Here is a 17,194-nt window from a genome sequence, read left to right on the forward strand (position 1 = left end):
CCACCACTCTCTGAGTAAAGAAGTTCCCCCTCATGTTACCCCTAAACTTCTGTCCCTTAATTCTCAAGTCATGTCCCCTTGTTTGAATCTTCCCTACTCTCAGTGGGAAAAGCTTATCCACGTGAACTCTGTCTATCCCTCTCATCATTTTAAAGACCTCTATCAAGTCCCCCCTTAACCTTCTGCGCTCCAAAGAATAAAGCCCTAACTTGTTCAACCTTTCTCTGTAACTTAGTTGCTGAAACCCAGGCAACATTCTAGTAAATCTCCTCTGTACTCTCTCTATTTTTACATCCTTCCTATAATTAGGCGACCAAAATTGTACCCCATACTCCAGAATTGGCCTCACCAATGCCTTGTACAATTTTAACATTACATCCCAACTTCTATACTCAATGCTCTGATTTATAAAGGCCAGCACACCAAAAGCTTTCTTTACCACCCTATCTACATGAGATTCCACTTTCAGGGAACTGTGCACAGTTATTCCCAGATCCCTCTGTTCACCTGCATTCTTCAATTCCCTACCATTTACCATGTACGTCCTATTTTGATTTGTCCTGCCAAGATGTAGCACCTCACACTTATCAGCATTAAACTCCATCTGCCATATTTCAGTCCACTCTTCCAACTGGCATAAATCTCTCTGTAGACTTTGAAAATCTACTTCATTATCCACAACCCCACCTATCTTAGTATCATCTGCATACTTACTAATCCAATTTACCACACCATCATCCAGATCATTGATGTACATGACAAACAACAGTGGACCCAACACAGATCCCTGTGGCACCCCACTAGTCACTGGCCTCCAACCTGACAAACAACCATCCACCATTACTCTCTGGCATCTCCCATTCAGCCACTGTTGAATCCATCTTGCTACTCCACCATTAATACCCAACCATTGAACCTACTTAACCAACCTTCCATGAGGAACCTTGTCAAAGGCCTTACTGAAGTCCATATATACAACATCCACTGCTTTACCCTCATCAATTTCCCGAGTAATCTCTTCAAAAAATTCAAGAAGATTAGTCAAACATGACCTTCCAGGCACAAATCCATGTTGACTGTTCCTAATCAGACCCTGTTTATCCAGATGCTTATATATATTATCTCTAAGTATCCTTTCCATTAATTTGCCCACCACTGACGTCAAACTAACAGGTCTATAATTGCTAGGTTTACTCTTAGACCCCTTTTTAAACAATGGAACAACATGCGCAGTACGCCAATCCTCCGGCACTATTCCCGTTTCTAATGACATTTGAAATATTTCTGTCATAGCCCCTGCTATTTCTACACTAACTTCCCTCAATGTCCTAGGGAATATCCTGTCTGGACCTGGAGACTTATCCACTTTTATATTTCTCAAAAGTGTCAGTACTTCCTCTTCTTTGAATCTCATAGTTTCCATAGCTACTCTACTTGTTTCCCTTACCTCACATAATTCAATATCCTTCTCCTTGGTGAATACCGAAGGAAAGAAATTGTTCAATATCTCCCCCATCTCTTTTGGCTCTGCAGATAGCTGTCCACTCTGACTCTCTAATGGACCAATTTTATCCCTCGTTATCATTTTGCTATTAATATAGCTGTAGAAACCCTTTGGGTTTACTTTCACCTTACTTGCCAAAGCAACCTCATATCTTCTTTTAGCTTTTCTAATTTCTTTCTTAAGATTCTTTTTACATTTTTTATACTCCTCAAGCACCTCATTTACTCCATGCTGCCTATAATTATTGTAGATCTCCCTCTTTTTCCGAACCAAGTGTCCATTTTCCCTTGAAAACCATGGCTCTTTCCAATTTTTACTATTTCCTTTCAACCGAACAGGGACATAAAGATTCTGTACTCTTAAAATTTCACCTTTAAATGTACTCCATTTCTCTTCCACATCTTTCCCATAAAACAAAATGTCCCAATTTACTCCTTTTAAATCCTTTCGCATCTCCTCAAAGTTAGCCTTTCTCCAATCAAAAATCTCAACCCTAGGTCCAGTTCTGACCCTCTCCATAATTATATTGAAACTAATGGTATTGTGATCACTGGTCCCGAACTGTTCCCCAACGCATACCTCTGCCACCTGACCCGTCTCATTTCCTAACAGGAGGTCCAGCACCGCCCCTTCTCTAGTAGGTACTTCTATGTATTGCTGCAAAAAACTATCCTGCACACATTTTACAAACTCCAACCCATCCAGCGCATTTACAGAATGTGTTTCCCAGTCTATGTGTGGAAAATTGAAATCTCCCACAATCACTACCTTGTGCTTACTACTAATATCTGCCATCTCCTTACATATTTGCTCTTCCAATTCTCGCTCCCCATTTGGCGGTCTATAATACACCCCTATAAGTGTTGCTACCCCTTTCCCATTTCTCAGTTCCACCCAAATAGCCTCCCTAGACGAGCCATCTAATCTATCCTGCCAAAGCACTGCTGTAATATCTTCCCTGATAAGCAATGCAACACCTCCACCTCTTGCCCCTCCAATTCTATCACACCTGAAGCAACGATATCCTGGAATATTTAGTTTCCAATCACAGCCCTCCTGCAACCATGTTTCACTGATCGCCACAACATCATACTTCCAGGTGTCAATTCAATTCAATTCAATTCAATTCAATTCAACTTTAATGTCATTGCACAAATACTGAGTATGGGTACAACGAAATGCAGTTTTGCGTCAGTCCGTAGTAGTGCAATATAGAAATTTAAAAAAAAGAGGATACAGAACAATAAAAAATGCAGAATAATTAAACAATGGGGACGGAGGGACCGGAGGAATCTATCGGCGGGACTCCGAGTTCAGCAATGCGACGGTATGATTGTAGAAGCTGTTCCTCATCCTACTGGTACGAGACCTGAGGCTCCTGTACCGCCTCCCTGATGGGAGGAGGGCAAACAGTCCATGGTTGGGGTGGGAGGGGTCTTTAATGATCTTCCCAGCTCGTTTCAGACACCGTTTTCGGTGGAGGGCATCCATGGCAGGGAGCGGGGCACCGATGATGTGCTGCGCGGTTTTCACCGGCTCCAGGCTCTAAGTTCATCCACCTTTCTTACAATGCTCCTAGCATTAAAATACACACATTTAAGAAACCCACCCTGTCTTATTCTCTGTTTATTGTCTTTTTCTTCTCTCTCCCCTACATTTTGGGTCAGAGTGCTACCATTCTCTGCCTCCTGCCTCACACACCGACTGCTAGCTTTCCCAATTTGAGTCCCTCCCCCCAACCATACTAGTTTAAAGTCTCCCCAGTGGCCTTTGCAAATCTCCCCGCCAGGATATTGGTCCCCCTCGAGTTCAAGTGCAACCCGTCCTTTCTGTACAGGTCGCACCTTCCCCAAAAGAGGTCCCAATGATCCAGAAACTTGAATCCATACCCACTGCACCAGTCTCTCATCCACTCATTTATCCTCCTGCTCACTCCATAATGTTTGGGACAAAGACCCATCATTTATTTATTTGCCTCTGTACTCCACAATTTGAGATTTGTAATAGAAAAAATCAAATGTGGTTAAAGTACACATTGTCATTTTGGTTTCACCATGTAGAAATTACAGCAGTGTTTATACATAGTCCCCCCTATATCAAGGCACCATAAGGTTTGGGACACTAAGTCAATCTACGTCTCATCAGTCCACAAGACCTTTTTCTAAAACTGTAATTGATCTTTTAAGTACAGTACTTCTTGGCAAACTGTAACCTGGCTACCCTATTTTTGCAGCTAATTAGTGGTTTGCATCTTACAGTGTAACCTCTGTATTTCTGTTCATTAAGTCTTCTGCGGACAGTGTTCATTGATAAATCCACACCTGACTCCTGAAGAGTGTTTCTGATCTGTCGGACAGGTGTTTGGGGATTTTTCTTTTTTATAGAGAGAATTCTTCTGTCATCAGCTGTGGACGTCTTCCTTGGCCTGCCAGTCCCTTTGCAATTAGTAAGCTCACCAGTGCTCTCTTTCTTCTTAATGATGTTCCAAACAGTTGATTTTGGTAAGCCTAAGGTTTGGCTGATGTCTCTAACAGTTTTATTCTTGTTTCTCAGTCTCATAATGGCTTCTTTGACTTTCATTGGCACAACTTTGGTCCTCATGTTGATAAACGGCAATAAAAGTTTTCAAAGGTGATGGAAAGACTGGAGAAAGACTAGGTGCTGAGAGCTCTCTTATACCTGCATTAAGGAGGCAATTAAATACACCTGAGCAATTACAAACAACTGTGAAGCCATGAGTCCCAAAACATTATGGTGCCCTGAAATGAGGGGACCATGTAATGAGGGGACTGCTGCGATTTCTACATGGTGAAACCAAAATGTATAAAAATGGCCTTTAATCAAATCTGACAATGTGCACTTTAACCACATGTGATTTTTTAAATTGCAAATCTCAAATTGTGAGAAACTGTATATTCATGATTTGAATGATATAGATGTGAATGTAAGAGGTTTGATTTGTAAGTTCGCAAATTATGTGAATATTGGTGCTATTGTTAATGAGTGAAGAAAGTGGCCGATTCGGGAACTCTAAGTGTGTGCTCCGATCTGTCCCGACATCGGGCTTATACATCGGGCCGTCCGTAGCGGCGACTGCGGCGGGTTCATGGCCCCGACCATGGATGAACAAACGAAAAAGATTGATTGAACGTTATTGCCTTCCATCACAGTGAAGAATGTTGATTCCACTGTGGTGGATGTTCATGTTAAATTCTATCGTGTATTGTGCTCTTTTTGATTGTATGGCTGCATGGTAACTCATTTCGCTGTACATTGGTGCATGTGACAAATAAACTTGAACCTTGTTGCTGAGAGTAGTCTCGGAAACAAAACAATATTGATATGCAGTAAGATGGAAAACGCAATTGGAGATAGAAGTTAATCCTAAAAATGTCTGATGCATTTAAGAAGAAGTAGCAAAGGCTGGGATATATTACATGGAATGGGAAGATCCCGGGGAAAAAATAGGAATAAACTAAACTAAACTAACCTTAGTACTCATCTCCAAGAATTCCTGAAGATGGGAGCACAGGGAGATTTATTAGCCAGGGTATAAAATATAAGATCAGGGAGGTTTTTGGACAGCTTTACACAATGTTGTTTAGGCCACAGCTGGAGTACTGTGTGGAGTTCAGGGAGGATGTGATTGTGTTAAAGAGGATACAGAACAAACTGGTCAGGATGTTGCCAGGAATGGAATGTTTCACTTTTGGGAACAGACTGGATAAATTGGGTTTGCTTTTGCTTGTAACTGAGAAGACGGAGGAAGCCTTAATTGAGGTATGACAAGTAATGAAGGTGTACATAGGGTAGATGGAAAGAACTAGAAGTATCTTTAGCTTTTGGTCACATGCTCTTAAATTCTCATGTAGATATTTTACTGCGTTAAGTACACATTGTCCAATGCAACAAAGGCGGCTTCACTAATTAAGATATTTGTGTACTCAGAAAGTCAGCCCTCACCACATTAATTTTGGGCCTTCAGAAGCTTTTACACCATCCATATGAATTACTTTGTTCCAGCAAAGGTGTTTGATCATTCAAAGGTGTCTTGTCAGTTACAGTGTAATCTCATTCTAAACGTGTTGTTCAATGGACCAATCAGACTTGAAATATCAAAGTAAATTATGTCACTGGAGTAAATGAAATTGCATTGAATTCACCTATTGTTAGCTTTGATATTAATAATATAAAAATATTGATGCACCTTTGAATTTGGAAGAAAATCTCCTACATAATATTTGCTTCTGTTGTATAAAGAATTTCATAGCTATAACTTTAGTGTGTCCAGGTGATTCAGGTCTCAATATTAACTAAGCACATTTACTAATTGTGAATACAATTGATAAGAAATAATTATAGTCATTCCACTGTTGTGGAGAACAGGAGGATGTGGTGATCTTATAGAGATGTACAAAATCATGAGAGGAATAGGTTGGGTAGTCACACAGTCTCTTGCTCAGAGTAGGGCAACTGGAGAACCAAAGGACATAGGTTAATGTGTAGGAAGAAATTGGAGATGCTGGTTTAAACCGAAGATAGACCCAAAAAGATGGAGTAACTCAGCGAGACAGGCAGCATCTCTGGAGAGAAGGAATGGGTGATGTTTCAGGTCGTGACCCTACAGACTGAAAGTCACGGGAAAGGGAAACAAGAGATATAGACGATAATGTCGAGAGATATAAACCAATGAATGGAAGATATGCAAAAAAGTAACGATGATAAAGGAAACAAGCCATTGTTAGCTGTTTATTGGGTGAAAATGAGAAGCGAGTGTGACTTGGTGGGAGAGGGATGTAGAGAGAGGGAATGTCAGGGTATCTTGAAGTTAAATAAATCAATATTCATACCACTGAGCTGTAAGCTACCCAAGCGAAATATGAGATTCTGTTCCTCCTATTTGCGTTTAGCCTCACTCTGACAACGGTCAGAAAGGTCAGTGTGGGAATGGGAAGGAGAATTAATCTGTTCAGCAACCGGGAGATCAGGTAGGTCCAGATAGACTGACTGAAGGTGTTCAGCGAAACGATCGCCCAGTCTATGTTTGGTCTCGCCGATGTATAAGAATCCACATCTTGAACAATGGATACAGTAGATGAGGTGGAGGTGCAAGCTCCTGCCTAACCTGAAAGGACTGTAGGCGTCCCTGCACAGTCGAGGGGGGAGGTATAGGGACAGGTGTTGCACCTGGGACGGGGTGGTTTGGGTGGGAAGGGATGAGTTAACCAGGGAGTTGCAGAGGTACAGTGCCCTTCATAATGTTTGGGGCAAAGACCCATCATTTATTTATTTGCCTTTGTACTCTACAATTTGAGATTTGTAATAGAAAAAAAATCACATGGGGTTAAAATGCACATTAACCATATAACCATATAACAATTACAGCACGGAAACAGGCCATCTCGGCCCTACAAGTCCGTGCCGAACAACTTTTTTCCCTTAGTCCCACCTGCCTGCACTCATACCATAACCCTCCATTCCCTTCTCATCCATATGCCTATCCAATTTATTTTTAAATGATACCAACGAACCTGCCGCCACCACTTCCACTGGAAGCTCATTCCACACCGCTACCACTCTCTGAGTAAAGAAGTTCCCCCTCATGTTACCCCTAAACTTCTGTCCCTTAATTCTGAAGTCATGTCCTCGTGTTTGAATCTTCCCTATTCTCAAAGGGAAAAGCTTGATCACATCAACTCTGTCTATCCCTCTCATCATTTTAAAGACCTCTATCAAGTCCCCCCTTAACCTTCTGCGCTCCAGAGAATAAAGACCTAACTTATTCAACCTATCTCTGTAACTTAGTTGTTGAAACCCAGGCAACATTCTAGTAAATCTCTTCTGTACTCTCTCTATTTTGTTGACATCCTTCCTATAATTGGGCGACCAAAATTGTACACCATACTCCAGATTTGGTCTCACCAATGCCGTACAATTTTAACATTACATCCCAGCTTCTATACTCAATGCTCTGATTTATAAAGGCTAGCATACCAAAAGCTTTCTTTACCACCCTATCTATATGAGATTCCACCTTCAAGGAACTATGCACGGTTATTCCCAGATCCCTCTGTTCAACTGTATTCTTCAATTCCCTACCATTTATCATGTACGTCCTATTTTGATTTGTCCTGCCAAGGTGTAACACCTCACATTTATCAGCATTAAACTCCATCTGCCATCTTTCAGCCCATTTTTCCAAATGGCCTAAATCACTCTGTAGACATTGTCAGATTTTATTAGGCAATTAAACATACCTGAGCAATTACAAACGCCTGTGAAGTCATGTGTCCCAAACATTATGGTGCCCTGAAATGGGGGGACCATGTATAAACATAGCTGTAATTTCTACATGGGGAAACCAAAATGTATAAATATTCCCTTTAATAAAATCTGACAATTTTGTCTTTAACCACATGTGATTTTTCTATGACAAATCTCAAATTGTGGAGTACAGATGCAAATAAATAGATGATGGGTCTTTGTCCCAAACATTATGGGGAAGGCAGGAATGGGGTACCGATTGTGGATGATCAGCCATGATCACATTGAATGGCAGTGCTGGCTCGAAAGGCCGAACGGCCTACTCCTGCACCTGTTGTCTATTGTCTATTGAGGGCACTGTAGGTTCAAGGTGAAGGGGAAAAGATTTAATAAGAATCTGATGGGTAACTTATTCCACACAAAGGATGGAACAAGCTGCCAGAGGAGGTATTTGAGGCTGGGACTATCCCAACGTTTAAGACAGGTTAGACAGGTACATGGATAGGACAAGTTTGGAGGGATATGGACCAAACGCTGGAAGGCGGAAGTAGTGTAGCTGGGAATTGTTGGCCGGTGTGGGCAAGTTGGGCCGAAGGGCCTGTTTCCACACTGTATCACTATGACTTTATGAACCTGAGGGGTAACATTTTCACACAAAGGGTGGTGGATGTAGGATGTAGGTCGAAGGACGTAGTTGTGTCAGGTACTTTTGCAATGTTTAAGAAACATTTAGAAAGGTACATGGATAGAACAGGTTTAGATATGGGCCAAACGCAGCTAATTGGGACTAGTGTAGATGGGGAATGTTGGGCAAGTTGTGCGGAAGGGCCTGTTTCCATGCTTTAAGACTCTTTGACTCTCCACTGTTATCTGGCAATGCTCAAAAGATTAAAATATCAAATCACACGATAACCACAGCCTGATTTGTTCTTTATATATCAACTTCTAGTGATTCAATGTTTTAAATACATGCCACGGCAGCAGTTAACAAGGACAAAATGAACTGTAGGAAAATAAAATGGATTTATTCTACTTAAATGACTGATTATTTCATACCTGGTAGTGTGTTAGCCTAGTCAAGTATCTTTAAGATATTCTTTTTGCTCAAACAAAATGATGAGTCATATCAATGTAGCATTCTCAGCACATAATTTAGCAGAGTTATTTACAGAATGAATTAATCACACTGTTCATACCAGGTCTGCTTTCTTCAGCTAAGGGACTTGGCGAACCCTCATCAAAGGGGATGTCCATTCCTACATCCTTTGTCGATGATCTACAAAAGACAAACATGTCACCAAAGCAATAATTGAAACTTGCAATGCAATGTTTTCATATTCAAAGATAAAATCTTTGATTTGTGTCCTATATTAATTACCTTGGAATGTCACATAACAACAAAGTTATTTTAAAGAGGTTATTGTTTCAATGTAGGAACTGTGGCAGACAATTGGCAAATTCCAAAAGCAGTAACAAGATTGATGAGATAATTTGCATATTTAAAGATCTGGCTTGAGGGATAAACATTTGTTGAAACGGAGCTGAACCTTCTGTTCTTCATAATATTAGTCCATGTCATCCAAGGCAAAATCTGCCTGTCACTCACCTTGTACCTGCGGCCTCCAGATCAGCAGACTAACAATGCAGTACACTCTGTGTCATTTTCCAATTATCAATGTGTAAGAAACGTCGTATGAGAAGCACTCATGCTCACTGATGATGTAATTTTTTTGGTTTCACAGGTTATTAATATTGCAAATCTTTGTGTCAATTTTTGGTTCTGCCCATTGTTGGGATGGGGAGTGGCTCATTACAGCCCCAAGAGAGAGATATATCTCTCAGGTTGTCGAGTCAATAATCTATCCACGAGGAAACAGAAATTTCAGAATGTAATTAATTCTTCACCCCAAATATTTCTGGCTTGAAGGTTAGTCTTTTGGGAAAACAATCATATGCACATGCATCTTATTCAACATTCATTTCATAATGAGACAGGAATCTGGGATGGGCCCGATCATAGCCAGCTAGAGGGTTCCAATTGTACCAAAAATGTCTGAGCAGATCTGAAATGCTGCTCGCTAAAGGAAAAGCTGGATTTAAGCTCACAATGGTGCAACAAGGGACCAGGTTCACTGGAAATTAGTGAAATTAGCGGGGGACAGGGCAAGCGGGGGAAGAGCTGTCTGAGTGAAATTCACATGATGCAAAGCCAAGGTGATACAGACGCACACCGCGATGAACAGGAAGGTTGGCGCTGTAATTAAGATGGCTAAAGCACAGTGTACGGGAAGTCCTTTAAATGATGGGGGGGAGAGGGGAGACAACTTTTAAGAAGCCAGAGATACACGGCTGTGAAGCTCGGCGGACATTAACATTACCAGTTCTGAAACTACTGCTTCCCTTTTTTTCCTCAATAAGCCAATGAAATTCACCAGTCAGCACCGGCTACAACCTACAAAAACCTATGACCTCCTGGCAACCCACTATGACCTCCTGGCAACCCACCTACGGCACGAGAATTCTCGCTACCCTCCATGGCGGCTTCATGTTGAAAAATTCTCGCCGACCATGATGAGGCCGCGACTAGTTCCCAGAATGCGGGAACTCCTCACGATCATTAAGGCGAATCTCCGGCAACTACCCGCGAACATGTGGAGACCATGTAGCGACCGCAGAGACTCCTGCAGTCGCCCCAAAAAGTCACCTAAGTGGGACAGGCCCTTTAGTTCAACAATTCAATCCAAAAGGTAGTGTTATATTGTTGCAATTGAAACTGGGTTTTAACATGCAAATTAAGTGCATGACGCAGTTAAGTCATGCAATTTAAATAGCGCAAACAGTTGCAGAATGAGAGGCCTGTGAGAAGCCATTTTAATAGCTGCAACATTAAAAGAGAACTAAGACACAAAGTGCTGTCTCCGTTCTTTATCGTGAAGATAGACTTTGAGGCAACACAAAACCTTACATAAATATGATGGCTGGATGTGCTGTATGCCAGAAATAGAGTCATAGAGTGATACAATGTGGAAATAGGCATTTCAGCCAAACCTGCCCACACCGGCCAACAAGGTCCCTGCTACACTAGTCCCACTTGCCTGCGCTTGGTCCATATCCCTCCAAACCTGTCCTATCCATTTACCTGTCTAACTGTTTCTTAAACAATGGGATAGTCCCAGCCTCACCTACCTCCTCTGGCAGCTTGTTCTATACACCCACCACCCTTTTTGTGAAAAAGTTATTAAATCTTTTCCCCTTCACATTGGACCTATGTCCTCTGATCCTCGATTGCCCAATTCTGGGCAAGTGACTGTGCATCTACCTGATCTATTCCTCTCATGATTTTGTACACCTCTATAAGATCACCCCTCATCCTCCTGCGCTCCATGAAATAGAGACCCATCCTACTCAACGTCTCTCAATAGCTCACACCCTCTTGTCCTGGCAACATCCTCGTAAATCTTTTCTGAACCCTTTCTAGATTGACTATATCTTTCCTATAACATGGTGCCCAGAACTGAACACAATATTCTAAATGCACTCACCAACGTCTTATACAACTGCAACTTGACCTCACAACTTCTATACTCAAAACTATGACTGATGAAGGTCAATGTGCCAAGAGCCTTTTTGACTACCTTAGCTACCTGCGACTCGACCTTCAAGGAACCATGCACCTGTACTCCTGGATCTCTCTGCTCTACAACACTACCCAGAGGCCTACCATTTACTGTGTAGGTCCTTCCCTTGTTCGACATCCCAAAATGCAACACCTCACACTTCTCTGTATTAAATTGACTATCGACCAGTGGCACTAACGCCGGTGGTGATGAAGTGCTTTGAGAGGTTGATCATGGAGCAAATCAACTCCTACCTCGACAAAAACCTGGACCCACTGCAGTTCGCTTACCGCCACAACAGATCAACGGTGGATGCGATCTCGCAGGCCCTCCACTCCGCTCTGAACCACTTGGACAACAAAAACTCATATGTCAGGCTGTTATTCATCGATTACAGCTCGGCATTTAACACAATCATCCCCTCCAAGCTGGTTACCAAACTTGCAGAACTGGGTCTCTGCGCATCCCTCTGCAACTGGATCCGCGACTTCCTCATTCACAGACCACAGACCACAGTCTGTTCTTATTGGTGGAAATATGTCAGCCTCGATAACAATCAGCACGGGAGCACCTCAAGGCTGCGTGCTCAGCCCCCTGCTGTACTCATTCTATACTCATGACTGCGAAGCCAGTCACAGTGCGAACTCCATCATCAAGTTCGCTGACGACACCACTATTGTGGGGCGTATCACTGATGGGGATGAGTCAGAGTACAGAAGAGAGATCGAGCAACTGTCCATATGGTGCCAGCGCAATAACCTGGCCCTCAACACCAGCAAAACCAAGGAACTGATTGTGGACTTTGGAAGGAGTAGGAGGGGGACCCACAGCCCCATTTATATCAACAGGTCAATGGTTGAAAGGGTCGTTGATATAAATGGATTTTGGCATCAAGATCATATATCTTGTTCTTCTCGTATGGTGAGAGGCAAGATAAAATGTCAGCAACCATCATTTCCTTTCCCGGTTTGTACCTCTGATGCCTCAAAAGGAGTCTTTGAAGTCTGGCTGGTGCTGAACATAGATTTGTTGTGTTTATCTGTTCCAGCGGATGATGGTCAGTCTCAATTTCGAATTTCCGTCCATACAAATAGGTGTGAAACTTTTCACATCGTAGACCACAGCCAGGAATTCTCTTTCGATATTGGCTTATCTTGTTTCGACTGGTGTTAAGAGTTTTCAAAGCAAAATCAATTAGTCTACCATCTTGAAGTAGAGAAGCACCTACTCCCTTCTGAGATGCGTCTACCTGTAGAGTGACAGGCTTTCTTATATTGTAGTAGTGCAGTGTTGTCTCACTTGCAATCAATTGTTTCCGTCTGTTGAAATCTTGGTCATGGGAGGTCGTCCATTGGAAATCACCATCCTCTTTTAACATCTCTATTAGGTTGACTGTGTGGCCTGCAAGTTTGGGGATGAAGGAGCTCATGTATTGTATTAGTCCTAGAAATGTTTGGAGCTCTTTCTTGTCAGTTGGTGCCTTCATTTCACTGATAACCCTCACCATATCCTCACTTGGTTTTACTCCATCTGTAGTTCAAACCAAAGAATTGACATTCTGAAACTTTAATGATGCACTTCTCAGCATTCAATTTTATACCAACCCTTCTGGTTTTCTCCATTGTGTCGTGGAGGTTGTAGTTATGGACTTTGTCATCTTGTCCAAAGACTTGGTTGCCATCCGTTATCCTAACTTCTCCTTTGCAGTTGTGGTAGGTTTCATCACGTTACAACCCAATTTCAATTGTAACAATATACAGTAACAGCTAGTACATCTGAGATCCATAGGTTTCCTCAGCACTGCACTGAGGCAACACCCTAAGGTTATAGTACTCAGCTCACTGACGTAGAGACAAAAGTGTTACCTTCCACACCCTTGCAAAACTCCTAAAAAGTATCTTGGTAGAAAGAAGTCTCTTATAGAGATTTTAATTCCCACGATAATACTATTGAGTATTCTAATTTAGTTTCAGTTTTAGTTTAGTTTAGAGATACAGCACAGAAACAGGCCCTTCGGCCCACCGGGTCCGCGCCGTCCAGCGATCCCCGCACATTAGCACTACCCTACACCCACTGGGGACAATTTTTACATTTACCAATCCAATTAACCTACAAACCTGTACGTCTTTGGAATGTGGGATGAAACCGAAGATCTCGGAGAAAACCTAGGCAGGTCGCAGGGAGAACGTACAAACTCCCTGCAGATAGCACCCGTAATCGGGATCGAACCCAGGTCTCCGGCGCTGCATTCGCTGTAAGGCAGTATCTCTACCGCTGCTCCACGGTGACTGTAATTACAATCTTTTGTAATTTACAAGATTAATTCCCAGATCTAATTAAAATGAGTGATTGATAAAACATTGCAATAGTAATAGAAGACAAATTTGTTTTTATGCCAAATTTATGTAGGTTATATTAATTTACAGGTTAGCTCATTAAATTAAAGTTATAATTTTATGCAACAGCAATACATTTTATTGACTTTTAAAATCATCCCGGCTGGAGCCAATTTTCTCCATGATTGCAACATACAAATGAAGCACAAATTATTTCATGTCATGATTCAAATAATTCTATCCTATTTCATTTGAACGTAAAACTAAATTTGATGCAGAATTTCTAATTCTTGTTTGGGACAAAGAAAGTTTATATTTAAAAAAAAAATGAAAACATGGACTAAGGAAAAAGATGAATTGAAAATGCTTGAAAGAATTCCTCAAGTTCAAAAGCAACTGTGGAGAGTTAAACATGTCAATAATTTTTCATCAAAACTAGAAGAAAAGAGATTAGTACAAAATTATGGCAGTAATTATGCTCACTTCCTGATACATCACCTTACAGGGTGGCACAATTATGAAATGTCAACAGTTTAATATTAACAAATGTTTTACTTGCAACAGCACAACGGGCCTGTAAACGCAATGTACACAGATCTGGTATTGAAATTAGCCAAAATACCATGTGTACATTGTAAATTGGTTTGGGATTAAGATTGTACCTCCATCTAATAGGTAACTTTGCAAAATTCTTGGTTGAGATTGCAGCAGAATTTAACATCATACTACTTTCCTTCACTAATATCTGAAATAACGATCTAAAGCTGTATTCATTCTTTAGCCTTGTCGGTTTCAGTGTTATTCTCAGTGTTACTTTCCTTTAAAAAGACCTGTGGACATTTCATGAAGAATTCAACTTGTAACTTGTTAAGTTTAATTAAAACCTTCTTAATTATTTGGCAATAATATCACAGGAAATCAACCATGATGCATTATACTTAACCACTGAATTAGAGTGACAACAATAATGGGTTGCCAAGACACTACAGTCATTTCACAAGGAAATCTATGGGACATGAGTATCAAAGGGGCCAAGCTGTCTGCATTTCAAACCTGGCAGCAAGAAACTGCAAATGTTGGAATCTTGTGCATAACACACAGAGCTGGGCAGGCAGTATCTGTGGAGGGAATGGGAAGACAGCACTTGGGTCCCAACCCTAGTCCAGCTTTCAACTTTTCAAGAATTTGATCTTTATACCTGTGGCATGGGTCCAAGGAATCCCAACATTTAAGAAAGCGTTACAAATATTAGTTTTTGTTAATCTACAATCCATTTTAAATGTAAAGATATCATCAATGATAGTGCTGGTGTAGTATGGATGACAGAAACTTACTCTCCAATTCAAGTTAATAGCAGTGAGTACTAGAAAATCAACAGAAGTAGATCCGACTTGATCAATGTTAGCAAAGCACCCTAAACTATTGCATTTTTAGACCTATTGTGAAGTTAGGCAAAGATAAAGGTAATATATGACAAGCGCACCCAGTTAATATGGTCATAGACATAATAATGTTAATTTCTGCCAGTAGATTTACCAGACACCAAGAGTCTTTATAATTCACTGTTCTTCATGCATTCCACCTTCATTTTGAGGACTTGATCATTACTTGGCAAGTGCATGTGAACATTTTGAGAGGTGAAAAATTACAATTAGGCAATAGCCTTTATTAGTTAAGATTTTACTTCCGCTAATAATGAACATTTAAAGAACCAGACAAAAAAATAGTGATATTAAAGTCATTGAGTTAAATATAAAAAGGAGCCTCTGAAAATACTAGGAAATATTCCTGAAATTGCCACAGCAGTATGGTTTATTTCACATGTAAGAACATAAGCCGAACTACCAATACCATACAAAATGAACATTATCTATATTATATATATATATATTCTGTATATATATCTATATTCTTACATGTAACCATGTAAAATTATATTCTAAAAGGTGTTATGATGTAAATTAATATATGATTACATACTTCTGTAAACATAGTTTAAAGAATATTTAGACATGACACATAAAGGAAGACAACTATTGTCACAGCTGGTGTTTAAATCTATTATTACCTGAGTAATACTCAATTGATTCGAACATTTTGCTGCGACTAATATATTTTTAGCCAAAGACCTCTGCACTGCAAATGTTTTAATACAACTCTGCTCATGGTGCTGTGATTCCCTGCTGGTACTAATTCTGCAGTCACACAGGACAAAGAGCCATCAATAGGAATGCACCACGGAACACTTAGCCCAAAAGTATCAAATGAAAGCATCCAAACACAGAACACATTGTTAAAAAAGTGAGCCCTAACCAGTACATTAATATGCAATATGAAACTTAGTCCAGCTGAGTGATGCTCAATGTTTCCCTCATTTGAATACAAGCTATTTTTACATTTAAAGTGTAAACATCTCACATTTACTGATTAAAATCAAAAGCTCTGGAAAAGCTATCTGTGACAAGAGTTCAAACATACATATATAGATGTTTTTTCCATGCCCACAATTTTAATTTGAAAACTATTTTAATAATGTGCTCAAAATAAAAGTTGAAACATTTATTTTAAAATATACACGGTTACACAGCACCTTTAATATTGCAAATTGAATTTTTGGCCATAATGTGAGCAAACATTGCAATCCTTTTGCACTAACTTGGTATATTTTTATTTAATTTAATATTACTACTAAAGAAAATATTTAATTAAAATATTGGTTTCAGGGTCCTTCAATATTCCTATTTCTAGAATCCAATACTTCTGCGTTTCTTTCCCTGCTAGTAAATTATCACTCTCACATTTCTTTTCTCACATTAACTGTCATGTATCTCAAGCTGCCTTCACAACCGGAATTTAATCAGCAAGGTGGAGACTAGTTATCACACTTACGACTGTAACAGGAGGTTAGAATCACTCATCATTCTTACATTCTCAGATGATATAAATAGAAAATAAATCTGTAATATACCAAGGCCCATTCCAATCCTTAGCAATTTTTAACAAATTAAACAGGATTGTCTTTAAATTTCAAAGCCATCCATGCTCTTGGCATCAATTTGCATTCTCTTAGTATCTATTAAATGTCAGAAATCATTAAAAATAACACACTCAATTTTTTTTAATGAATGGAGATACAAGGAATGGCAGATGCTGGATTATAACAAGGGGACACAAAGTGCTGGTGCAACTCAGCTGTTTCTGGAAAACGTAGATTGGTGATGGTTTGGATTGGTGTCTACTTGGTTGAGTGGTAGGTAGATAGAGGTGAGGGGGTAATGCAAGGTTTTAGGTTAGTTACCTAAAATTGGAGAATGCACTATTCATACCATTAGGGTGTATGCTACGCAGGTGGAACATGAGGTGCCGTTCCTCCAGTTTGCATGTGGCGCCACTCTGGCAATGGAGAAGGCATCGGATAGAAAGATCAGCATTGGGGTGGGAAAGGGTGTTGAAATGGTTTGGTAACTGGGAGA

At 40.4% G+C, this 17,194-nt stretch overlaps 1 protein-coding gene across 7 annotated transcripts in view; it reads right to left on the minus strand.

Moving 5' to 3' along the window:
• The window catches only part of prune2 (prune homolog 2 with BCH domain), a 318,918-nt gene that overhangs the window by 83,623 nt on the left and 218,101 nt on the right, over positions 1-17,194 (minus strand). For all 7 annotated transcript variants that reach the window (XM_033017577.1, XM_033017576.1, XM_033017574.1 and 4 more), the window contains one exon: positions 8,965-9,044. In XM_033017577.1, coding sequence (XP_032873468.1) covers positions 8,965-9,044 — 80 coding nt within the window. The remainder of the gene's footprint in view (positions 1-8,964; positions 9,045-17,194) is intronic.

Source organism: Amblyraja radiata, chromosome 3 (assembly GCF_010909765.2).
Source record: "Amblyraja radiata isolate CabotCenter1 chromosome 3, sAmbRad1.1.pri, whole genome shotgun sequence".
In the NCBI taxonomy this organism is placed as follows: Eukaryota; Metazoa; Chordata; class Chondrichthyes; order Rajiformes; family Rajidae; genus Amblyraja; species Amblyraja radiata.